The sequence below is a fragment of the Neomonachus schauinslandi genome, chromosome 10 (genome assembly GCF_002201575.2).
Source record: "Neomonachus schauinslandi chromosome 10, ASM220157v2, whole genome shotgun sequence".
Taxonomy (NCBI): Eukaryota; Metazoa; Chordata; class Mammalia; order Carnivora; family Phocidae; genus Neomonachus; species Neomonachus schauinslandi.
In genome coordinates, this window is record NC_058412.1 from 50316811 (window position 1) to 50342719 (window position 25909).

Consider the following 25909-nt stretch of genomic DNA (forward strand, 5'->3'; position numbering starts at 1 on the left):
GGGGGGGGGGGGGGGGGGGGGGGGGGGGGGGGGGGGGGGGGGGGGTGAGCCGCCCCCTCCACCAAAAGTCTAAGTGAAGAGGTCTTTGTGAACGTAGGAATTAATCTTGTAGTATTTGATGTCTTTTGAACTGCCTGCGAAGAGTAGTTTTCCATAGCAGACAAAAGGAGGCAAAATCTGTTGGAGGAGACAACCCCCTCCCCGTAAAGCACGGATTTCAGGGACTGGAAAGGGGCTTCTAGGGTAGTCTCCCCCATGTGCCTCACTAGAGCGGGAAGCAGCTGACAGGCCCAGGGGGCAGAGGGGAAGTGGCTGGGAGGGGGCTATGGGCTCAGCAACGGCGGCTTATAACATGTGCTGGACGCTGTTTTTTCTTAGTCTTTAGGACTCCACCCAAAGCCTGTTCTGAAGAGTGAGGAGACAGCCTGAGACTCAGAAACCCAGCTCCAGGGACTATGTCTCCTTCCTCATTTTATCTTTATAGAGGCTTTGACAAGAAAACAGTCATTGTCCCCTTCTCACAGAAGGGGACACTGAGGCTTGGAGAGTTTGAGAGACTTGAACCAGGTCAGGAAGCAAAGAAAGGGCAGGACAGGGCATGCAACACAGGCATCCATGGGAAGAGTTGTTTCTGGGCCACGAAGCAGAGCCTTACTTAGTCCTGCCCACCTAGGCTTGCCAGAGCTGGCGGTGGGGGTGGGGAGGAGGTGCTGGGAGGAACAGGAAGGCTGGATCAGGACCTGCTGTGGCCTCGTGGTTCCACCTGCCCTGTGCCTGACTTGACTGTGGGCCTCCAGGTGGGGAGGGCCCACCTGGAAAGTCCCAAGGTTTTGGCCCACATTGTCCATTTGGGAGGAGGGAAGGAGACGACACAGAGGACACTACCGGAGGAATGCGGCAGGGAGAGATGGGGACGGGCAGGGGTGGGGGCCGAAACAGAGCCGCGGAAGAGTCATCGATGGTCTCCCTCTTTGGGGCACCCTATCCTCTGGCTCCTAGGGGATAAGAGGTGGCCAGAAAGCAGTTCATCCTGAGAGAGGCTTGGGAACCCAGTGCAGGGGCCCTCTCTTTGTGCGTACTAGTGTGTGCTTGCTATGTGGCATGTGTCTGGGGCCTGTGGGAAAGGGGTGCACAATAGGGCCCTTCCCCCCAAATCTCGCTAATTCATGTTCCATCAGCTTGGGTTTACTGAACCACATTGAAGGCTTTGGGTGAGGCAGAGCCAGAGGTGGGACATTGGTCGACCTTGCCTCAAGAAGTAGAGTCCAGCTGGAGGGATGAGAAGAGAATAATCAGGGGCTTGTTTTGGTCCTGGAGAAAATGGCCAGTGTGCTGGACCCCAGTGCCCAGTGGACCCAGCCTGGCCAGGGTCGGGGGTGTGCCACGCACACTGCTTTATCCAGTCCCCACTGCAGTCAGGGACCTGGCTGGTGAGCAGGCTGCTGGGCCAGGCCTGGGCCTGGTTAGGATGTACTCACAGGAGGTAAGGCCCAGGTGTGCTGAGGCCTGACTGGCGGGAGAACTAGGAGCATCACTGTTTCCATCGGGGCTGGTGGCCCACGCCTTCTCTGGGAGGTCTGACCAGATGTGCTGGGAAGGGGCTTCCTACAGCCACCGCTGAACTCCAGGTGTTTGCCCCTCCTGTCCTGGTGGTCTAGGGCCAAGATGGCTGGAGTTGCCAGGGAGAAAATCCAGAAGGTCTTGCCCAGTCTAACAGAATCCTCTCGGAAAGCCGGGCCCCTGTCCCTGTAGCCACTACCTCAGACTCTGCCCCTTCTCTTTTGTAACCTTCCCTCCCCCAGGGGCCTGGGCTGTCTCTGATTGATGGGGGAGGGACGTCATCCTTCTTTGTGTGTGCGGAGGCTGGGGTATTGCCCTAGAAGGAGTGTGGTAGGGAAGAGTGGGGGGAGGTTGTCAGAGACACAGAGGAGGGGGGGGGTAGTTCTGGAAGTTCCAGCGCACAGTCCCACACCCCAGAATCAGGCATTTCCTCTTTTCCTTTGGAGATAGGGAGGGCCAGCAGCTTCAGGGGGCCTCAGGCAGTAGCCCTCCCAAAACTTGGAGAGCATCCCAGAGGATGCACTTAGTCCTGGATTCCTGGTGTCCTAGAGCCTCCAGGCATGGCTCTCTTGCCCTTCCAACCCAGACTCCTGGCTACAGGGACTTCTGTAGCTAAGGCGAAGGTGGGGGAACAGCTCCCCAGGCTTTGGAGGTAGGATGAAGAAGCCCTGTCTACCTACATACCACCCCTCACGGACCTGGCCTTTGGGCCCTGTCCCGGGTAGGAGTGGAGGGCAGGCTCAGGATCACTGCACTTCTCTCAGAAACCCTGTCCGTCCTGCAGTTTGTGTTGGGCTACAGAGTCTAGGGAGTGCTTCAGCAGGAGGGCAGAGCCAGGACGGTTTGGGGGTCTTCAGGGAGGCCAACCCAGACCGGCTCTTGATGGCCTTGGGACCAGTGCACAGCCTCGGGCTGCAAAGTCTCCCAGGGCTCAGCTCAGGGCAGCAGCTCTCACCTGCGTTAGGAAGGGGGGTGGCCCCACCAGGCAGCCCTGCTCCTGAGAGCTCTGTCCCAGCTCCCTGGCGTAGGCACACAGCCTTTGTTCTGCCAGCCCAAGAAGTCCTTCACTCAAAAGTTACTGTAGCACCAGCCAGTGCGTGCAGGGGCCGCTGAGGGGGCGGGAGGCAGGAGCGGATCTCTCTGAAGGTCAGTGTGGGAGGGAGCCCACAGCCAGCCAGCCACCAGAGCGCCTGAGAGTGGGTGCCTCCCTCCACTCGCCCTGTGCCAGGCAGTGGGCGGGGGGTCTGGCCGGGCCTAGGGTCCGTCTCCTCCCTTTTCCCTCCTTTCTCTGTCCTCCCAGGGCAGGGAGGGGTCCGAGGCTGTGATGCTGATGCGTCTGCGCACTCTTCCAGCCTTGGGAGACAATTCTGGCCTTGACAGAGAGTGGGCAGGCTTGGCTGGGGTCTGCTCTGGCCCTGAACCCCCTGTGCCGACCATTGTATCCATTCAGGCTGCCCAGGCGGAAGGGCCGGGGTTGGGGGTGTGCCTCCAGGGGTGGGACATGCCGCAGCAGGGACAGAGCAGCCAGAACAGCTGGCCTTCTCCTGGGAAGAAACTTGGCCATAAAGAAGGGTCCTTGGATAAATTCAGAGCCCCCAGGACGGGTAGAGGGTGGGTCAGTGGGGCTTGGAGTGGTGGGAGTTGGGGTTCGGGGCCATTGGTGGGTATGGCCAGTCATGGCCTGGACTGCAACATCGGGAGGGCCCTTCCCCCCCTTGGGCCTCCATTTTCTGAGGGGGTTTTACTCTGGCTGGAAGAGGGATGAGTGTCTGGGCAGACCTAACCTTTCAGATTCTGGGGCTCAGCAGGTATCTGCCAGCACGGCCTTCCCTCCCCGACCACGTGCTTTTGTCCTGGGTGGAAGAGTTAGGGGAGACAGAGCTAGAGTAAAGTGGGGGACAGGCGCTCTGTTGCTGTAGGTGCCGGGAAGCCAGAAGCGGGCACAGGCCAGAGGGTCCGGGCCGGCCCTTCCCAGCCAGAGTGGCTGAGTGGGGATTGGCTTGGGAGGCAGCCCGGGTGAAGCCAAGGCCTGGTGGAAATGGCAGGCATCTGGGAAGATGACGTCCACTCTCGCCCTCCGCCTTCCTTGAGTATAAAGTACACACCTTGGCGTCACCCGTGGCCCCGGCGCTGCCTGCGCTCTGTTGCCCTTTCCATTCGGCAGGCCGGGGCTCCGGCGGCTTGGCTCGGCGGGTAGCCTGCCCCAGCCCCGCCCTCCGGGGCAGCCGCTTCCATTCCTCCCGGTCTGAGTCACCGGCCCAAGCAGTAGGTTCCCCCCTGCTCTTCCCACTCCCGAGGCTGCCTGTCCAGAGGCTGTCTGTCCATCTGCTCATCCATTGGCACCAGCTGCGGAGGGAGAGAGTATCTGGCCGAGCGGGTCAGCACGCAGGGCTCTGGGGCTCCAGCGAGCCGCTCTCCTCCCAAGGGCGAGGTGTGAGAGGCAGGAGGGGGAAGCCTTTGTAGAAACAGTTATGGAGAATTTGAGCCTTGACAAGCCCCCTGGTGCCCCGCCGCCTCCCATTCAGGGTTGAGAGAGAACCAGGATGTGGGCCCTTGTGCCAGGCGCTTTGCTGGAGAACCCCATGGGGGTGATGGAGGGTTTCCAAGCGCAGCCTTCAAGGCGGGAGGCCAGCCCACCCTGCCTCTGTGCCTGGGAGTTCCCAGTCCGCCCGTGACGCTCTGCCTTCTCTCTCCGGGCACCAGCCCTGGTAGGAAGTCCATACCTGCTGCCCCCTCTGCAAGGCTTTGCCTGGGCCAGAGCTGGTTCCCGATGACCTTTGTCCAACGTTCTTGGCTCACTTTTGGGAATTCCTAGGGAAGCCCCAGAGGGAAACAAAGCAGCCCTGGCTCCTATTACAACTGTGGTCAGGGCAGACGGCTCTGGGGGCTGGGAACCCTTCCTCTCTTCACACTGAGCAGCTCTGCTGGGCACTTGCCCATGTGCCCGAGTCCTGACCCCGCCCGCTTGCCCGACGTGGCCCAGGCCTCCCTCTGCCCTGGCCAGCACCTCCGCCTCCTCCTGGCCTTTGTGGTGGGTGGTGGTTTCTGGGCTGCCTTGGCGGTGGGAAGTGCCCTCGTTGTTAATCCTGGGCACCAACCCAGGGATGAGGACCTGGAGTTTTCCTGGTGCCTGGGAGGCCCTGATGACTGGGGAACAGCTGGGCTGGAAGCAGGGGCACGGCCTGGGTGAACTCTGAGCAAAGTCCCTTGACTCCGCGTGCTTGCCACCTGACCATATGCTTCTCATATGGTCATTTTCTCCGCTTCAGGGGGGCTCTGAGAGGAATCATGGGTAGGACAGCTAGGTGAAAGGGACCCAAGAACATCCAGTCCGCTCATGAAACCAGTGGGGAAGCTGAGCCCCAGGGAGGACAGTGACCTGCTGGCTGCCACCGGTGAGTCACGGGCTGGGTCAAGATAAGAGCCTTTTCAGAAGCCCCAGCCCAGAGGCCGCAGGTGCAAGGTGGCAGAGAGCTTCCTGGGGTCATTCCAGCTCCTTCTCAGGACCCCTGACTGCCTAGAGGTGACGCGTGGATCCCCCCACCATTGGAACCCATCTGCTCAGTCCCAGGTTCCCCTTGGTCTTCCTGCCCTCCTTGGACCCAAGGCTTGAGAAGGAGCAATTCAGCTGGCCATCACTAGAGGGCGCAGGGAATGTAACCTTTGGGGCAGGGCAGGGCAGGGCCTGTGGGTGGGTCAAGTCTGGCACCTCCACAGAGTGCAGTGGGGGTCCTCAGAGACCCTCTGTTGGTAACCCTGGACTGCCCCCTCCTGAGCCACTGTAGCCTGCATGGAGTGTATGCGTGGGGGTGGGGGGGTGCCTAGTAGGCCCCAGGGGACTCGCGCATTGCCAGATTCTGGGCTCTTTTGAGGGGACGGCATCTACTTTGGGATACCTAGATATTGGCAGTTGTGTGCTCTGTACCTTGAAAGGAGCCACAGAGGTCACCTCGTTCAACATCACCATTTCATAGGTGAAGAAGCTGAGGCTGGAGGGCGTGACTTGGCCATGGTGGCGCAGCAAGCTGGTGCATGATCCGGGGTTAAAACTCAGGTCTCTGGGCGCCCAGCCTGCCTTTTCCCACCATGCCGTTGCCCTTTAGAGCCTAGCTGGCTGTGACTTTGACCAGTCTAGGTCTGAGTGGCCTCCACCCCGTTGCCCCCTCCACATGCCCACCTCTGGGCTTGGGTCTCCTGTTTGCGGGAGGTGGGGGGGACCCTGGCCACGCCGTGCCCCATGCCCTCCCTGACAGTACTCCTCAGTCGGCCCTGGGCTGATTGGCTCTAGGCCAGGTGTGGCCTCCCTATCTCTGCCTGGCCCTACCTCCAGTCTCCCCATCGAGGCCTGGGAGCCACAGAGTATCTTTCTGTCTCCCCGATGAACACCTTACTGTTTTGTAAGGGCCCTTGGTTGGCCAGCATTGGGCTCTGGGGACAGGGCCCCATTCCCACCCCATTAGACTCTGATCAGGAGCTGAACTTGGAATCCTAAGGACACCAGGGTGGGCGGGGGGGGGGGGGGGGCACTGAGGCAGAGAGCACTGCCTGTATCCATAACCCTCTGAAGGGAGGGGGCAGCTGAAGTCTCCCTTGGAAGTTCCTGGGACCCCCACAGCTGAGTAAGGTGTGAGTGACCCATTCAGACCTGGGCTGCCTTTGGCCACTTCCCATCCTTCTACGTTTCAGCTGTCCCTTAATAGCAGGAGCAGCCCCAAACAGTGCTGGCTTCTCTGCCCCTCACTGGCCTCCTTCCCTCCCTCCGTCTGCCCACCGGGAATTTGGGAATGAAAGTGCTATTGTGAATGCCTGGCTGGGCCACTGAAGGGCCAGCACTGTTATTTCTGCAAACCAGCCCTCCCATTAGCCATGCAGGGCTGAGGCCAGGAAAATGTTACCTTTTCCTCCTCGAGCTGACTGCAGGGGAAATTCTCACATTTACAGTTTGTGTGGTGGTTGTGTTTGGGGGACAGGAGGGGAGGGTGAGCGTGTGTGTGTGGTTTGCGGGGGGCCAGGGTAGGGGAGCCAGAGGAGTATGCGTCTCCTTCCTCTCTGCTGTCTCTCCCCTCTCTGCCTTCCCCAGTGACCTTTCCCTCGGTATTGGTGGGGGTGCCCCTCTTCTGCTCCGGACCCTGGGGGGGATAGAGGATGTTGGTTGAGTGAGTTGCAAAGGTATCAGTAAATAAACTCACATCCTCCCCTCTCCTGTGGGCCATGGGCAGCAGCGTGAAACTGCGTGCTGGGCCATTTGGGTAGGGAGGGGGCAGGAGGGGGTTACTGAGGAAGCAGGAGGATGGAAAGCAAGAAAAGGTGGAAATAGGGACTCACTGGCTACTTAAAATGGACAGGGAGATGCAAGGAATTAAAAGGGCTTCCGTTGGGCATTGTGATCTTTCGGGGCATTGTGATCTTTTGGGGGTGGAAAACCTTGCCCCCATTCCCCCGCCTCCAGACTCAGCCACATTGAAGACATTTTGATGGCATAGCTATTAACAGATTCCTTAGGATCTCCACCCATTAGGTGTTTCCCAGGGACTGAGAGAAATTTGGTGGTGGGGGGGGTGGGAAGGGGGGTCTCAGGAAGTCCTGCTTGCTGTGTAGCCTCAGACTCTCTTGTTCTTCCATCAGTGGAGACAAGCCACCTACTGCTTTCCGCCTCTTCCTTGTCCAGTCCATGCATCTGTGTTCCACTCTTCCCGGGCACTTCTGCCTGGGAATTTGGGAATGGGTCCCTGCAGTGGAGGGGCCAGGTCCTGTGTAGACCTACTAGCAGCTGGACTGCCTAGTACCCGGGGCTTTGCCACTGTGTGGAGCTCATGCTTTCCTGGGGGTCAGGAAAGGAGAGGACAGCTCAGATCTCCCATGAGTGACATGGAAGGTCCCGCCTTGGAACAAAAGTGCCCAGGAACTGTGCTTTACTCCTGTCCTTCCCCTGCCTCTGCCCCAAGGCACAGGCAGTAGGAGGGGGTGTGGAGTAGGGGCGCCAGCGAGGGTTTGTGTCTGGAGGTGGAAAGTGGGGCTCGGTTGGAGTGAGCACCTGGCATCTCTGTGACCGCAGTCCTGGGTGCATGCTGCGGTGGGGCCCTGTGGGAGTGTGTGGGCAGGCGCAAGCCCCTCCAGCCAACTGCCCCCTGCCCTCCAGGTCTTCTCCAAGATCTTCAGTCACGAGGCCCTGCAGAGCTACCTGCCCAAGATCCAGCTGGTGATCCAGGACACGCTTCGTGCCTGGAGCAGCCGTCCCGAGGCCATCAACGTGTACCAGGAGACGCAGAAGCTCACCTTCCGCATGGCCATCCGTGTGCTGCTGGGCTTCAGCATCCCTGAAGAGGACCTTGGCCACCTCTTCGAAGTCTACCAGCAGTTTGTGGAGAACGTCTTCTCCCTGCCCGTCGACTTGCCTTTCAGCGGTTACCGGCGGGTGAGCACCCAGGGCCTGGGAGGAGAGGAGATGGGCATCCACGAGCCCACTTTGGGGGAGAGGCTGACTGACCACTCAGTCACTCACCGGTCACACAGACAGAGGGGAGGTGTCAGCAGAAGGGCGGGGGTGGAGTCTTCACCTGCCGGTCTCAGCAGCTTAGATGGGAAGTTCTCAGAGGAGTCCCTTCCCTGCCCCTCCCGGCCTTGGGAGGGGGCTTTTGGTGAGCCTACCCTTCCTCTTTGGTGACCAGCTGGCCCCCTTCTCCCCCCAGGGCATTCAGGCACGGCAGATCTTGCAGAAGGGCCTGGAAAAGGCGATCCGGGAGAAGCTGCAGTGCACCCAGGGCAAGGACTACTCGGATGCACTGGACATCCTCATCGAGAGCAGCAAGGAGCACGGCAAGGAGATGACCATGCAGGAGCTGAAGGTGGGGGCGGCCTCCCCAGTGGGTGGCATGAGCACCCGGGGTTCTCTTTCTGCCCATCCTGCTCCCCTCCCCCAGGGACCATCTCTGAGGGGCTGTGGTGGCCACCACTGCCCGGGGCTGGGGGACTCAACCAGAAAAGAGGCTGTATCCCGGCCTGCTTAGTGTGGGTGGTGTGATGGGGAGGACGAGAAGCGGCCACTATGGGTGGGGCTGCCCAGTCCTGGGAGTGAGTGGGTCGCCACAGCAGCTGGGCTCCACACTCTCCATCCCACCCACCATCTCTTCTACCATTTAGGTAAAGATGCCGAAATTTGGCCTCTAGAAACCTCGGGACAGACTCGGTGTCAGTGGCTTTGTGGGCCCCCTCACCCCCTTCCACCCCCAATGTTCACCATTTCGGTGCATTTCATGGTCCCCAGAAGGGCAGCCTCAGCCCTTGGGGAAGAGCAGGGAGATTTAGACCTAACTCTGGTCTCCTCCGCCCCCACCAGCCTATTAAAGCCAGTGGCACTTATACTCTGTCCCCGCCTGCAGGCACTGGTTAAGCCCAGCTGGGCTGCCAGTGCCCGGACTGTCCACACCGGGCCCCAAGAAGGCCTTCCTGCCCACCCCTTTGTAGGGTGGGTATACCACCTGAGGAGGGATTCATTAACTCATCCTTGTCTAGACTCTGCCGCCCCGCGTGCCTGCCAGGTGCCCGTGGGGGCTGACCGCAGACTTCTCCATCCCCCCGTCTGTGCTTACCCCTAGTCTGACTCCGGCTTTCCCCCTGCTGAGCCAGTAGGAGCTCCCATGACCTTCCCCTTTCACAAGAAGTATTAGGTGGTGCCATGGCGAGTCAGGGACCCTGGTTCCTTCCTTCTCTGGGCCTTCATTTGTAAAAATACAGGCTTCAGAACAAGCTGACCTGCTGGGACCTTCCCCTGGGGCTCCCACTGCCCAGGTGTCTTGCTCCCCTGAGAACCTTGGCAGGGTCTGAGTCTTCTGGGGACCCCCTACCCTCAGCCTTCTCACTGCCATCCCACCACAGGTCCCCATGGCTGTGGGCCCAGGTTGCCTCCCCAACCCCGGCCAAGCTCCTGACCTCCCACCAGATGTCCTGGGATGGAGGAAGGGGCTGGGGCTGCTACCCACCCTCCTCACCCGCACAGGGCCTGGCTCCTTGGGATTTGTTCTTCTCCTTCTGGGAGCTCACTGAACTGATGAGGCCTGCTCGGGCTGGCTCTAGAATCCGGCAGGGCAGCGAGTGAGAAGCAGCCCTACCCCAAGGGACTTCCAGGCTAGTGCCTCTGCCCTGGGCTGTGCAGCTATGTCGCCTGCCCAGCCGGGGGACCGGCCCCATCACCTGTGTCCATCGTGGCCTGAAGGCCACAGCAACGTGAGGCCCAGAGGCAGGGCGCAGCTAGATGACCTCGGGGCACGGGATGGGGGAGCTGAACCTGGCTCCCCTCTTGCCGCTGCAGGACGGGACCCTGGAGCTGATCTTCGCAGCTTATGCCACCACGGCCAGCGCCAGCACGTCGCTCATCATGCAGCTGCTGAAGCACCCCGCCGTGCTGGAGAAACTGCGCGAGGAGCTGCGGGCCCAGGGCATCCTGCACAGCGGCGGCTGCCCTTGCGAGGGCACGCTGCGCCTTGACACTCTCAGCGGGCTCCACTACCTGGACTGTGTCATCAAGGAGGTCATGCGCCTTTTCACACCCATTTCTGGTGGCTACCGTACCGTGCTGCAGACCTTCGAGCTCGATGTGAGGCTGGGCCCAGCGGGGCTGGGGCTTCGGGGACCCGTGGGAACACCGCCTGGGGGGTGGGCACTGGCCGATGGGAAGGACCTGCCTTCCTGTCGGGGTGCCTCTGTCAGATGGGAGAGACCCTGCCCCAAATGCTGGGTCAGATGAAGCCGACCAGGCTGTCATATGGGAAGTTGCTTGTCGACATCTGTAAACAAGAGACGGGACTAACACGCTGCGGGGGATGCTGGCCAGGACTGGGGGACCACAGCTGGAGGGAGGGTGCTCTCTAGAAACATCTGGGCTGGGGGACTGGCGGGCAGGAAGTCCTTGGCCCTCTCAGACCTCCTCTGGCTCTCACCTCACCACCTTACTCTACCCCTGCCCCCCATCTTGCCTCCAGGGTTTCCAGATCCCCAAAGGCTGGAGTGTCATGTACAGCATCCGGGACACCCACGACACGGCGCCCGTGTTCAAGGACGTGAACGTGTTCGATCCGGACCGCTTTGGTCAGGCCCGGAGTGAAGACAAGGATGGCCGCTTCCATTACCTCCCGTTCGGCGGAGGAGTCCGCACCTGCCTGGGCAAGCATCTGGCCAAGCTCTTCCTGAAGGTTCTGGCGGTAGAGCTGGCCAGCACGAGTCGCTTTGAGCTGGCCACCAGGACCTTCCCCCGCATCACCTTGGTCCCTGTCCTGCACCCCGTGGATGGCCTCAGTGTCAAGTTCTTTGGCCTGGACTCTAACCAGAACAAGATCCTGCCAGAGACGGAGGCCATGCTGAGTGCCACAGTCTAACTGCGCCTAGTCTGTACCCCCACCTCAGCCCAGCCAGGCCTGGGGGTGGGTGGTGGTGGTGGGAGGCACCAGAAGGGTCGAAACCTGTGTGTGGGAGGAGGCGGGAACCTGGGGAAGGGGGAGTGGCCCCCCCATACCTTGCCCTCCCCTGTCCCCCCCCCCCCCCCCGCCCCGGCAAACCCTACCCAAAGCCAGAAAGGCCCCATCCTTCCGGGGGGCGGGGGGAGGGAAGGACCCTTTTCCTGGCTCCTACTTCTGTCCCAGTCCCTCCAGTTCCCACCGGCTTAGCTCCTGGGAAGTGGCAGGGTGGGGCGCTCCGCATGCCCATTACAGTGTTAAACGTCAGTGGCTCAGCTGCAGCATTTGCTTGTGATGTTCCCAACTGGTCCCTCTTCTCCATTGCTTTTGCACCCTTTTTAGTCTGAGGGCAGGTGGTTGATGTGGGGGAGGGAGGAAAAGAGGGGCCCCCTTTGGTTCTCAATTCAGCACCGCCCCCTCCTGCTTTGACTCACTCAGGTGGAGTGCCCCTCCTTGTGTGGCCGTCAAAGAACACCATCCTGGGTAATAGAACACAAGTGCCCTTTGGTGGGGTGGGGGGCTGCAAGCAGCCTGAAGGGGCCCCACCCTTTTGCCCGTTTGGACATTTGAAATTACCTATTGCTGCTACTTTTTCTCTCTTCTGACCTTGGGGCAAAGGAGCCCCAGGCCCTGTCCTCCCAGCATCCTCCCTGGTGGCCCTGGGCATGCGCACTGACATCCCCACCTTCCCACCAGGCAGCCTTGAGCCCATCCTGCTCCCCTATTACACACACGCCCAAGGCCTTTGGCTCATGGGCTGCACCCCTTCCCCCCCACCCCCCCCCCCCCCCCCCCTATTTATTCACTGCTATAACCGAATCTTGGTGTTCCTGGGGACTGGAACAAGCCTCTCGTCTGTCCCCTAGCCTCTGTCCCAGCTGTCCAGGGCAGGACTTCTCCGAATGACGCTGTCCCCCACCCCCCACTCCTAGGCTCCAGACCCCCTGTGGGCTCATCCTCAGAGCCTCACTCCCCGGGTGAAGTCCCGTGCCTCTGCCTTTGCCCTCGGTGGAGATGGGGAAATGGCCCACTGCCTCCCTCCCTGCTCTGTCAAAAGCCCTGATCATGTGAGGATTTGGAGGCCGCCATAAGCTCCTGCTTGGCCACTGTTCACCCCGGTGCCCCCCCCCCACTCCTGCTAGTGAGCATGGGGAAGTATACGGGTTCTTTCTTCTGACAGGGAGCAAGGGCCTCTGGCCGTCCCTCCCTTGACCTTCACCCTTGGCCCTTTGCCCTTGGAAAGATGTCCTTGAAGTCCTTCCCACCTCGATGCCACTGTCTGCTTAGCCCAGCTCAGGGGTGTGGGCACAAGATGAAAGCAAGGGGAGGTGAGCATAGGAGGCAGCCCTTCGGCTGCGCTGACTCGGGTCCTCTGCTGTGGTCTCGAGGCAGCTGCCGGGGGAGCTGCAGAGCTGAGGAGGAGGGTATGTGCGATTTGTCAGAAGTGATTTGGTGGAAAACTGGCCGGTCAGGGGATGACTGGGGGAAAGAAGAGTAGCTCCTGCCACTGGCATTTTGAGTGTTGGCAATTTGGGATGCCTCCCGGGGATGATCTGGGGGTCTTTGGTGAGTCTCCAAGTGATTTTGTCTGTTTTCAGATTTTTCTTTGCTTTCTCTGTTTCTCTATTGGCTTTTGATGTTATAAAAGCAATGACTCCTCTTCACAAGAAAATCAAAAACACACAGAAGAGTGCAGGATACCGAACTCTCCGGTCCTTCTCCATAGCCGTGACCACCGTGGGCAGCTGCGTGGCCCCCTCCATGGTGCTCAGTGGGAGGACCACAGCCCCCCCCGACCCTGCTCACACCCCCACGTGGTAGGCTTTAGGGGAATGGGCTCCTGCCTGGCGACTGCTCTGTAACCCCTGTTCTCAAGTGTTTCGTTTGGTTCCTACTTTTCCACTACTAAAGAATCCGTGCAGAACAGATATCATTGGCAAAAAGGCATTTTTTAAAAATTAGCAAAACCTCTCAATCCACCCTGTACAACACACACACACACACACACACACACACACACATTCTGAAAAACAGGCAAACATGTGTAAAGACTCATCAAAGCTTGCAAAAGAGCTGCTTGGTGCACCAGAATTTGTTACCCATAATAAAAGCCCAGTGTCTGGAGGGTTCATGCTCCTTCAAGCTGCCGCAGCCTGCCCTAAATCAATCGTTTTTTGACTGAATATCTACGAAGGCAGTAAGTGCTACTCCAGACAAGAAGCCCACCAGGCCTGGCCCTGGTGGGGCGGCGGGGAGTGGGGGGCGGCTGGCAGGCTCTGGGAGGCACCTTCTGTTGGGGTGACCAGCCTGGGAGGGGCCGAGGGAAAGGCTGAGGGGGTCCCTGTGAGGAGGAAGGAAGGATTATTTGCCCCGCTGGGTCTCAAAGGCAACAAGAAGAGAACTGAAAGATGCTCTTGACTCTTGACTGGCTGACAGGAGGCTCCAGTGTTGAAATGTGGCCGTCTCTCGTCTCTGTCCAGCCGTGCCTGTGTGTTTGTGTGCAGTCACAACCGGTGGTGTTAGATGGGTTCGTTTCCTCGCGTACCATTCCTAACTCGTGTAACTTGACACTAAAAAGACAAAAACCCCACAACACTCTTCCTGCCACGGGCTTGCAGATTGAAGCACTTTCGATGTTGGGCGCTGGCATTTGTGATCTGGGCACCATTCTGACCCTGCCCAGATCACTATAATATTATTTTATACACAAAACTTTTTTTTCATAAATGTTATAATTTTGTGTCTGTCTTTATAAACTATTATAAGTACTATTTTTGTTATAATTCAAAATAGATATTTAGTACAAAGTTTTTGCTGTTAAATATTTGTTATTTAGTAAAATATGAATTTTTTTCTCTATTGTAAACATGGTTCAAAATATTAATATGTTTTTATCACAGTTGTTTTAATATTGAAAAAGCACTTGTGTGTTTTGTTTTGATATGAAACTGGTGCCGTGTGAGTGTTTTGGCTGTCATGTGGTTTTAATCTGTATATAATATTCCATGTTGCATATTAAAAAAAAATGAATGTTGTGCATTTTGTGATTTTGGAAATACTCAACCTGGCTCTTTTATAGGCTTCCATAATAAACCGTGGGGACTCACCCTTGTTTGGCTGTCTGGTTTCTGTCTTCTGCGCATCACTGTAAGGGGCCTCCCGGCCACCCGCATTCCCTTCCGCGATGGCCACCTGTCAGGCGGGAAATTCTTCCCCGTAAGGCTTGTCCTATGAGACACACCCACTGTTCCTTGTGCGTAGACGCAGAGAAGTCCGTGGCAGTGCCCTGCGAGTAGTAGGTTCCCCTGGGTGGGTGGGAGGCGGCGTGTAACTGTCTGGCCACTGGTCCCCGAGACCTGTTGGGGGATGGGGCAGCTGGGAGCCGGCTCCGCTAGCCCAGGGTGGCCATGACTAGCTAGGCCAGGCGGCTAGGTGCTGGATGAGGTGACCCAGTGCTGAGGGCCTGTCCTCAGAGTCCATCTTGTTTACTTGAGCAAGGACACTGATATCCACAGCCATGTGGCCAATTGGGGAGCAGAGTCCAGTTCTCCTGACTTCTAGCCTCGTGCTCCATGAGGCACTTCTCAAAGCCTATTACATGGGTGTTGCAGGAGCAAATAGGTTCCCGATCAAATAAGTTTGGGAAAAGGCTTAAGTAGAGCTGGGCAGCTTCCTTCACCACAGGACTTCCCAGGACCTTGAGCCCGAGGATGGGAGCTCCCAGGGGCTGCACGGTGTAGACACAAGTCGTGGAGCTCCCCAAGCCCATTTGACGACCGAACCCATGTCCTCTTTCCTGTTTATCATACTCTGTGAAAAGGTGCTCTGCAGCCTGGCTCACAGAGGCCAGAGGTAAGGCCAGCGAAGGGCATGACATCCGGTGCAGGGAGAAGGACCATCCAGGGTGGTTTCCAGGACTGAGGGGTCAGGGGTGGGGAGAGAGGGCCTCACAGTGCCCAGGCTGGTCCCGTCCTCGGCAGTGCCCAGTCCCCCCTCCCACAGCCTGGGGAGGGACCCCCTCCTTCCCAGTTGGCCTGAGAAAGGCTTTTTTTTTTTTTTTTGAGGCTGCAGCATTGTTTATTTGTTTGTTTGGGGTTTTTTGGATCCCGTGAGTTAGACCCAGCTTCAGTTCAGAGTCCTCAGGCCCAGACAGGGATGAAGGGCCCCTCCCCACCTGGCTACATGGGCACAGAGCCTGGCCACCCTGAAAAGAGTCACCAACATCTCCTGAACCACACCGCCGCCGCCAGGGCAGGACGCTCAGCAAGCCCTGTCCACTGCATCCTTTGCCCCAGGCCATCCGTCTTGCTCTTCCCTCGCCCTTCCCCGCTGGGCTGAGGTCTGCCCTCCCTGAGTCCTAACCTCCACCTGGGGAGGGGGAGAGCAGGGGGAGTCCCCTGTTTTCCATGAGCTAAAGCAGAGTCTTCGAGTGGCAGCGACTCTCCCATGGCCACACAGAAGCAAAGGGTAGGGTAGTCCCTGACCCAGAATCACCCGGAACATGGCTTCGTGGGGCTCCCTCCCACAGAGGCCTCGAGGGTCAGTCAGGAGCGGCAGTGAACACCCCCAGCTTCCACCAGGAGCCATGCCAGCAGAGGGTCGTGGTTTTTCAAAGTGTCAATTCCATGTCTCCTGGGGGAGGGTCCCCTGTGGCAGCAGAGGTGAAGGCAGTGTGGGCCTCGGGCTGCCCCCAGTCTGACCACCCTGCCACGGGGCGGGAGGGCGCCGCCAGGGGGGTGGCTGGCCTGTCCTCGCCTGGTCTGCCTGTGCCTCTCCACCTCCACCCCGAGGTCCCCTACACGGCCGCCTGCCCCCGGGATCTCCCGGCCTGGAAGGAGAACGCAGGCTGCTGTGGACAGGCAAACACGGCCGCTGTTTGTCCAGGGATCGGGGCGCCAGCTTGGAGGGAACTCACAGACCGCACATTCTGCCGCCTCCCAGCACTTTTCCAAAACAGCCCGGTCTTGGCCGGGCCTGGCTGCCCCGGGGTGGCCAGGGACCGGGAGCCAGGAACAAGGCAGGGGAAAGCAGGGCCTTGGGGCCAGCAGCATGAGGTAAGCAGGTGAGGCCAGAGCCAGCCCTCAGTCAGAGCCAGCCCGCGCAGCTTTGACGTGCCTTGGAGGGGAAGCGCGAGAGAGGGAGAATGACTCCGTGTCTGTGCTGGGGGCTAAAGGAGACACAAACGTGACTTGCCTCAGAGTCTTCGGGCCGAGCCAGCCTAGTGGAGACTCTGGAGCACTGAGCATGGCACAGGGGCACTGATGACCAAACAGTGGGCAGGGACTTGGGTTCAGCGCCTCATCTCTGACCTGACCTCTCTTTCCCCAGAAGAGATTGCTCTGCGCCCCCCTATCCCACCCCCACCCTAGGGACCCTGGCCTCCCAGGAGACACTTATTCCAGCCTTTTTAGCCTTTGCCCCGTCTGGGTAATAAGAATGCCTCCCCTCCGGCCACCAAGCTCTGGTGCTCTGATTGTCTCCCTTCCATGGAGCCCCCTTCTGCACAGCAGACCCATGACAGGGGAGCCCACGAAGACTTGCGTGGGAGGGTGGCACTGGGACACCCCCGCAGGGAGCCGGGTCTGTCCTGGAGGCTGTCTGAAGTACACAGGGGGTTCCTTGGCTGGCAGTAGCCATGCGGCCAGGCTCCTGGCTCAGCTGAGGGTATCAGGCTCCCTGGGAGGGAATGCAGGTGGTCTGGGAGGCAACGTGCCTGGGCAGTGCCCACCTGCTTGGCTGCAGCCCCCTTCCTGCCTGGCTTCTCTGCACCACAGAAGCCTTTTTTGCCCTACATGGTGTAGACTTGACATTTTGGTAAGCGCTTCCTTCCCACAGCTTCTTCCTCTGGGACTCAGGCTTGGATCCCCTCTGAGCTGAGTGTGATGTAGAACACACTGTGATTGGTGCCCCCTGAAGGTGTGCAGCGAGAAGGTCTCACCCTGAGCCCGTAAGTGCAGCCCTCATATGGCAACTCTCTGCTAGGGTTCTGGCCCAATGTGTGTCCGCGTTCATTCTTGGGGAAGGACCTCTGACTGGTTGCCCTGGGATGGGGGTAGAGAGGTGGCACCTAACCCAATCCATCACCACCACCCATCCCAACTAAACTTCAAGACCACCAGGCCCTACCCAAAGGCCCTACATGCCAAGCAAAAGTCCATGAGGCCAAGTTCCAGTTCCAAAGGGGAAAACAAACAAACAAACTGGGATATCTTCTGGAGTTGGTAGCAAACATAAAAATCATCCTCAAGTTCTAACCTGCCGTGCTATTTCCCCCCTGCTTGGCGGTGGGAAGACTCATCAACTCTTTTTGTGAGGATGTCACCTGGTGACACACGCCAAGGTGTTCACACCAACAGATGCTGAATTTGCTATGCAGACCTGAGACCCAACCTACACACCTGTGCCTGTCATAAGCCAGATGCCTCTTCTTTATTAATTTCATCATTCAAGTCTTGATTAAGTTCCATAACTTGTGAATAACTCCTTATGCCAGTTAGAGCAGGGCTTAGTTTGAAAAAGCAATGCAGATTTCTCAGTACAAATATGTACTCCATGCTGCACTTGACTACTACCTGCCTCTTCCCCAGATCTCCCTCACACCGTGTTCCTCTCATTTGCCTGACCCGACTCCCAGCACGAGCTGCCTGCTGCTGGGGGAGGCACGTGTTGGGAGCCCTGCTGTGATTCTCAGAGTTGACACTGTGCATATTGGACTGTGTACGGGGAGTCTGGGGCTGAGGTCTGGTCCAAGCTCTGTCACCCTCCACCGGTGAGAGATGCAGGACCACCAGCCTCCTGACTTTGGCCTTCTGTTCTCCCACCTAAAAACGAAGGGCTGGATGCTAGGCCTCCTGCCTGCTCCACGGTTAGCTCAGTTCAGATTCTCTCTACTGTGAACAAGAGACTAAACTGAAGTAGCTTTGGCACAAAGAGGGATTTATTGGGAGGATGCCGGTTTGTGTTCAGGAAGACCTAAACCCCAAGCCATTGGAAGAGCAAAGCAAGGCTGTCCTGGAGATGTCAGCAGTGAGGGGGGAGGGGGGCGTGGAATTGCCCTCTCTCCAGTGTGACAGCTCCTGGGGCTCCCTGGCGATGGGCCTTCCAGTTTGACGTTTCAGTTTCTCAGATAGAGTAAATCAAGGAAGGCTTTCTGCAGGAAGAAGTTCCATTTTTTTCATATGGTCCTATGGTCCTGCAGGAAGAAGTTCCATTTTTTTCATATGGTAGACGGCCTGTCTGGAAGAGCACAAGCCCTGGCTTCTTTTTCAAGTCACCCCAATCCTTGCCACCCTCAAGTACTAGATCAGGGCCTGATGTCTACTCAGGAGGCCCCTAATTCTCTTGTTGCAGAACTGTCCTTGATGTCTGATGTGACCTCAAGCCCAATTCTACTGAGCAAGGAACTTAGTATATCTCTGTCTCAGTTTTTAATCCACAAAACAGCAGGATCAAATCAGTATTGTACGTGACTGAGTGGGCTTACATGAGACGCAAAGCAGAGCCTCCTCGGAGAGGGGCTAACTCCAGCTGAAGGTCTCTAGGGGCTGGCAGGGTGCTTGCCCTTCCCTCCTGGGGGACCCCTGGCACCTGGCGAGGAGAGCATGGGGATGCACGAGGGGGGTAGAAAGTGGAGCAACGAGAATTCTCACACACAGTGAGGGCAGTGTAAGATGGTGAAGCGCTCCAGAAAAATGGGTTGGCAGAAGCTCCTTGAGCTGACTGGCTACTTCATCCGGGGATTACGGGGATTACCCTGGAGCCGCTCTGCACGTGGGCCTTGGAGACAGACGTCAGAGTCTGACAGTTTCCACAGGTCAGTAGCCCGGGCCTCGCTTAGCTGATTCTGCACCTGGGGTCTCATGAGGCTGCATTTTCACCTGGAGCTTGGGCGAGAACCCAAGAGTTGTTGGTAGAATTCTCATCCTCGAAGCTCTAGAACGGAGGCCCTCAGCTCCCGAAGGCCACCTGCTCTTCCTGCCGCGTGGCCCCCTGACCACATGGCAGCTTGCTTGTTTGAGGCCACAGAGTGGCATCTCGGCCACTTCTCCTGTCTCTGACCTCTACACCTCTGATTACATCAGGATCTTCTTTGGATTAATGTAAATTCAGTGGATCAGGAGCTTTAATCACATTTGCAAACTCCCTTCACCTTTGCCGTGTAATTTAGCCTAATCGCCAGAGTGAAACATGCATTCACCATCCCACTCACACGCATGTGTGATCCACCAGGGGCAGGAAGCTTCGAGTCACCCCAGAGTTCTGCCTGGACAGCCACGACGCAACTCAGATCCACAGACTGTAGCGCACCATTGGGATGGATTCGTTGCACAAATAAAAAATTGATCAAAAGAAGTCAGACATAAGATTTGAGGCATATCTATATCTCTACATTTTAAAAAGGCAAAATTAAGTGTATTGCCAGGGATGCGTACATAGATGGGTAAAACTATAATGACGAGCCAGACAGTGGTCACCATGAGGGCCAGCCCCCTCCAGGGCAGAGTATTCTTTCTTGACCCCGAGGGTACAGGCAGTAGTTACACTAGCTTCTAACCTGAGATCCATGGCAGGCTGTGGGGGTCTGACACTCCTAGTATTGTATTTACAATGTTTGGGTGATGTGCCTTCTTGGAGGTGAGAGTTCATAGTTTCCAGAGCTTTTCAAAGGGGCCCCGGGATGTGTAGGGAGGTTGCAAAACCGTGCTCTGCATTTGGGTCAGTAATAGTAAAACAAGAAGAGATAGTCTTTATTTTTCTTCATCTATATCCCCGGCCTGATTTATCCCTTTTTACAGATGAGGAGACTGAGGCTCAGAGTGCTAAATAACTTGTCCAGGTTCCCACAGCTAGAAAGTTGGAATCCTCAAGCAGACGCTATTTCTTGGGGTTTTCTCCTGGTGAGAGGAGGCACAGGGAGCGCCCCCGTGTGCAGCTTGTAGGAGGCCTGGGCCTCTCCTGGCTCAGGTGTGGACGGCAGAGGGATGGCTGCCTCATGAGCCTGGGGTGCTGGTGCAGAAACTGTCAGGCATGGCCTCTTCCGTTCCCTCCTGTGAGGTGGCAGGCAAAGAGCTGAACAAAAAGACTAGCAGTCCCTTCCTCGGGCTCTGAGATAGCCAGAGGAAGAACAGCTCCGTGCAGCCCCTTCTCTGGCTTTTAGGTGGCCCTAGGGCTCAGGGTGAGCTTGGGGGGCTCCTTGGCAGTGGCAGGCTGGGATGTGCACCTGGGAGGCTGGGTGGAGTGACGTGAACGTAAAGAAGAGTCAGGGCATGTGTGGGCTCACACTGGAGAAGTGAGCATAAGGTGTGTCCTGAGGGGCCAAACCGGCAGCACGAATACAGGGTGGGGGAAGCCGATGAGGCACACATGCTTAAGAAAACGACCTCGGGGTCAGGGCTGGCCCCACGCTGGCTGGCGGTGAGCAGCACCTAGAGAACTGGCTGTGGGGTGGGGCCCGTGGCAGGGTGTGGAAGTGTTGAGGGCCAGGAAGTGATCTTTCCTCAGCCCTCAGCATCAACCCCACCCTCACTGGCGTGTCCTCTCCTTTGAAGGGCAGACTGGTGTCTTCCCTGGAGTTAGGGGACCACTGTGAAGGGGGTGCCTTTGTCTGTCCCTCAGGATTCACTCATCTGGTTAGCCTCTCAGGCTGAGGAGGGATGGGAGGAGGAGCAAGGTGAAGCTGGGCATGGAGCGCCCCACAGGGCTGGGCCTTGGCGGGGGGCGGGGGGTGCCTCATACAGGCTTTCTGGGGAAGCTGGGAGCAGAGTCTGCCCTCAGTGCTGCCCTTTCCCGGCACTTTCACTGCCTCCTGTCTGTCAGTGCCCTGTCTGTCAGTCAGGCTGAGTCAGAGATGCCCTGGGGTTGGGGGCCGCCTGCCAAAGGCCTGACTCACGAAGAATGGCTGACTGGTTTCCCCAGTCTCTGTCCCTCCCTGTCACAACACGCTGAGGGAGTGAGGGCCGGGGAAGCACATGGGCATCTGTCTCCCTAGCAAGGGGCACCGGGGCGTCTGTCTCGGACAGGCTGATCCCTGTGACTGGGGCCCCGGACTGCCTGCAAGGCTCTCTGACGTGGGCCTCCATCCGCTCCCGAGCCTGACGCAAAGCACGCATGTGGTCGGGACAGATGTGGAGGAGTGGATGCCATCCTCATTTGCTGGCTGAAAATGACGCTCGAGGCCTCCCCAGCCCCCGCCCGAGCCTGGCTTCCTCAACTCCACAAGATAGGAAGTGCCGCACGGATTTCTGTGCCTCGGTTCAGAAGCACCTAGTCCCATCATTAGCTCTGAGTTCACATTTTGTCTGAATGAGAAATAACTCACACACCTTCGAGCTAAGGAGTGAGCCTTTGAGTCTGCGTGCTATGGAGCAGCTCTTCGGGGACTTGGGCTCCCAGCGGAGGCCGCCGCCGGGCTCCCACGCAACCCGCCCCAGGGAACGGGAGACACCGCGGCCTGGATCTGGGCCTCTGCTCCCAGGCTGTGGAGTGGCCACTCCAGGGCCCGGGGCCTCAGGCTGCTGGAGCCCGGGCCGCAGAGCCGCTGGGGCCGCGTGGTGAGCGTGTGGTGGGCCGACATGGGGCGGGCGTGCTTGGGCATTTGCAGCTCTGACCCTTTTGGTTGTGGCGAGGCTAATGGCTCAGGGGGATTAAACACCCGCGGGGACTGAGGTGGGAGACTGCAGCAGAACCGGTGTCTCAAAAACAGGATTTCAAGCCAGTCTGGGGCAGCAACGTCCCATAGGGAAACTTCTTTTCCCCTTGCATCCAGCAAACAAAGACAAGGACCAGGTTGCACCACTTGCTGGGCCCTCTGGGGCAGTTGAATACGGGGAGCTTCCAGACATGGGGCCGGCAGGGGAGTTTGGGCCCTTGTAACCCATCTCATCTGGGGGCTCACGGATAGGGCTGGGCCAGCCATGGCGTGTGGGAGAAGGACCAAGGGCTGTGGGGCAAGTTTTAGGGGGTCCTGCTGGAGGCCATCTCCCTCTTTGGGATGCCAGGCAGGGGGGAATCTGTTTTGAACAAGTTCACTCTTACCTCCCACCTCCCTCCCTTGGCCCAGCCACAAACCACCAACTCCCGTATCTCCTAAACCCCAGGTGCCAGATGGTATGGGGCGGGGGCTCAGTGCTGCTGGCGTGGCTTGCCGTGGACTCTGTCAGCATCCAGCTGGGTCACACCCAGCATGGCCGCTGGGGGCCTGTTGTGAGAACATCCCCAAGCTTTCTACAGACTGAACATTTGGCACCGGAGAGGGTCTCATGGGGACCCTCACTCCTGCATCCAGCAAGAGAGCTTCACGTGCGAGGAGTGGGTGCAGCGCACCCTCCAGATAGCGGGTACTTCACTAACTCCTCTACCCTGCAGCTCACACGGCGCCCCATCCCTGCTGGAGACTGCACCCAGCCTACCCATGTTCCTCTAGATCCGAAACCCCGAGGCTTGCCTCTCCCCAGCCCACCCTTGGTTCTAGGTGAGACTTCAGGCTTGTTCCAGAAACAGGCAGGGAGAAACTTCTCAGCCTTCTCTGAATCCACAAAACATTGGCTCCAGGGGACATCCCCAGCTCCCACCCCCTCCACAGGTGACTTCTCTCCACGCCTGTGTACACTGCCCTCCATGCCGGGGACCTGGGTCCTTGACTCAGCCTCCCCCAGTGCTGCTCTCTGATTGTACGCTATGTGGCCCGGTTTCCTCAAGGAGAGCCTCTTTAGTGATTGTCGTCACTGAAGTTACCTTGTCACTCATCAGGCACCCTCACACTCTGTAAATGCTTACAAGTAGGAATCTAGGAGCCATGAAGTTAAAAATGAATGTGAGCCTCGTTTGGTCCAAACTTCCCACTTAACAGGTGAAGCATTTGAGGCCCCAAAAAGAAGGCTGAGTGGCCCGTAACCAGCCAGCTGGGTGAGGCCCCAACTAGTTGACAGACCTGGCTGGTTTGGCTCTCAGGCTAGCAGTTGCCCATTGGCCTCTGCTGCCCTGGCTACTGAGTCAGTGAATGAGTCCCCTACTCAGAAACCAGCCCCTCGAAGGATCTAGAAAAAAATCTCAGACCTTCTTATACATGTCAGACAGATCCTGTACCTTCTGAGAAAGGCTCAGTTAACAAACCTTATGTATTATTGAGGATGTTTTTAGTTGCAAGTGACAGAAATCCCACTCACACCAGCTCACGCACACGAAGGAATTTATTGCCTCATATTTAAGGCAGTCCAGGGACAAGCTGAGCATGGGCCCAAGAGATGTTGACCTGGTGCCAATCTGGCCAACTGAGGGGCTTTTTGAGACTGAGGACCCCGAGGAAGGGGTGAGGTTCCTGGCAGGGGGAGGGGTAGCTGCCTTTGAGACTCCAAGGAAGGGTGGAGGAGGGAAGCGAATGTCCAGGCCAGAAGGACACCCCCTGGAAGATCCTGAGTCACGAAGCTGTTAGAACTAGAATCTTTTCTTTTCGTTTTTTTCACCTTGTGAAGTATTTCTTACATACGGAAGAGCATGTAAATATGTGTAGAGGTTTAAAGAATAACAGTAAAGCAAGTACCCTGCAACCACCCCTCAGGATCAGCCAATGAAGTCTGCCAGTCCTGGCCCCAACCCAGTGAAACTCGCCTCAGCTACATCCTCCTTTCTTCCCATCCTTCTCAATTTTGAGTTTATTATTCTGTTTCCTGCCTTGAAATGTAGCCCTAAGCAAAACAGTATTTCGTGCCACCTGCCATTTTGGAAATGGCGTCATTCGCCTTGCACTTGCTTCTTCTGCTTTACATTATGAATTTTGAGATTCCACAAGATTATGTTGATGTGTGGAGTTGTGATTCATTCTTTCACTACTATAAAATTACCTTGATTTATCTATCCAGTCTACAGTGGGTGAACACTTGATTGTTTCCGAGTTTTTTTTTCCCTACCAGAAGCAGGACTTCTATGAATGTTCTTGTGTCCCAGTGAACAAATTCCAGAGTTTCTTTAGAAGTAGGTCACAGCATATGTGAGTACGAGTGTTCAACGTTACAAGATGATGCCAGACTGTCTCTCAAAGGTTGTTCTTCCTGTATGGCTATTCATTCCTGTTCTGGCCCTAATGCTTCAACTGAGAATGTAGTTTCAACTCCGGTCTGGAGAGCTAATTTGATGGAGACCGATGGGTTTCATGGCAGGAAAGGCGGCATTTAGTTCTTGAATGCCCTGCAATGTGAATTCACCGGGGCCTGCAGCAGTCCCTGGGAGACTCGATGTAGGGGCCAGGGAAACCTAGGTGAGCAAGCAAGAAGACCAACACTGTGGCTTCATGGCTGGCAGAGATAGAGAAAAGGAGGACTGGGGAGCTTGCTAGCTGGCTAATGGTTGGGAGCAGGGAGAAGCTCCTACTACCACCAGCATTCAAATATACCCATACAGAAAACTCTTCCACCAGACTTACCAAGCCACAGAAACCTCTGTGCTCATCATGAACAGATAAACCTCTGCACAGGAAAAGTAAAGCTACAGCACAGCTCAGCCTTTCTCTTCTCCCTCTCCAACGAGTGAAAGGGTCTATTCAACTGAATAGAGACCCACATGCTCTCTGGCAGAACGGATCTCAAATCTCAATACTAGGTAAACAGAGGGAAAGTAACATTTATTGAAATAAGCAAGTAGTTCCAAAGGAGGGGACTGTATCAGTTATCTCTTGTTGCCTAACAAATTACCCCAAAAACTTAGTGGCCTAACACAATAATAAACACTTATGATCTCTCAGGATTTGTGTGGGTCAGGAATTTGGGAGAGGGATGGTGGGATCCCTCTCTCCTGGGGTCTCTCATGAGGGTAGTCCTCCAATATGTCGGTTGGGCTTCTGTCATTGGAAAGCTTGACAGGTTGGGACAATCTTCTTCCAAGATGGTTCACTCACACAGGTGGAAAGTCGGCACCGGCTGTTGGCAAGGACCCTTTATTTCTTTCCCAGGTGGACCCTTTCACAGGGCTGCTTGAGCATCCTCATGACAATGGTGGGCTTCCCCCAGAGTGAGAGATCCCAGAGCACAAGGAGAAAGCCAAGGTGCCTGTTATAATCTAGCCTCAAAAGTCATACACCATCACATCTGCAGAGTTGCAAGACTCCATTGGTCTCACCGGTCATCCCTGGCTCACTGTGGGCAGGGATAGTAGGAGGTGGGGCTTTTGGGGGGTACATTTTGGAGGCTAGCTACCCAGGGACAGCTACACCAAGGAAACTGAATAGATGTTCCTTTGTGGAACAGAGTTACTGCAAGAAACAAGAGAAAACAAAATGAAATGAAAAGAAACATTATATCTTTCTTTATAGTTTCTACAAGCTTAATTGTACCTACAGGAAAAGAATAATCTCAATTACAAAAACTCCTTTTCATGAAAAATCACTATTATAAAATGTAAAAAGTATAAACCATGAATTGCATGAAACCAAACAATATTAGAAAACTAGCTTGCAAATTTCTACTAAGTATCTACTAGAAAAGGATTAAAGACAAGAAGGAAAACATAAGAAACAGAATTCAGGTGACCCAACCTTTGTATAGGAGGAAGAGGAAGAGAACAAAGAAGGAGAAAAAAAGATACATTTATTCATTCATTTATTATTCATTCAACATATATTTTTTGAGCCTACTATGAGCCAACCACTAATCATTAATGGTTTTGTATACTCATTTATTAAAGTTTCTAATTAAGACAGAGAAAGATAATGCTGTAAGATCTCACTTACATGTGGAATCTTAAAAACAAACTCATAGAAAAAGAGATCAGATTTGTGGTTACTGGAGGTGGGGTGGGGGGGGGAGGGAATTGGAGGAAAGTGGTCAAAAAGAGTAAACATCCAGGTAAAAGTAAGTACTGGGGATGTAATGTGCAACACGACGATTATAGCTTGCACTGCTGTGTGGTAT

General features: G+C 56.6%; 1 protein-coding gene across 3 annotated transcripts in view; it reads left to right on the forward strand.

Moving 5' to 3' along the window:
• The window catches only part of LOC110588803 (cytochrome P450 26B1), an 18276-nt gene extending 6478 nt beyond the window's left edge, over nt 1-11798 (forward strand). For all 3 annotated transcript variants that reach the window (XM_044918817.1, XM_021699192.2, XM_044918818.1), the window contains 4 exons: nt 7700-7975; nt 8250-8405; nt 9869-10153; nt 10539-11798. In XM_044918817.1, the coding sequence (XP_044774752.1) occupies nt 7700-7975; nt 8250-8405; nt 9869-10153; nt 10539-10931 (1110 nt within the window). In that variant the 3' untranslated portion in view covers nt 10932-11798. The remainder of the gene's footprint in view (nt 1-7699; nt 7976-8249; nt 8406-9868; nt 10154-10538) is intronic.
• Nucleotides 11799-25909: the final 14111 nt, after the last annotated feature.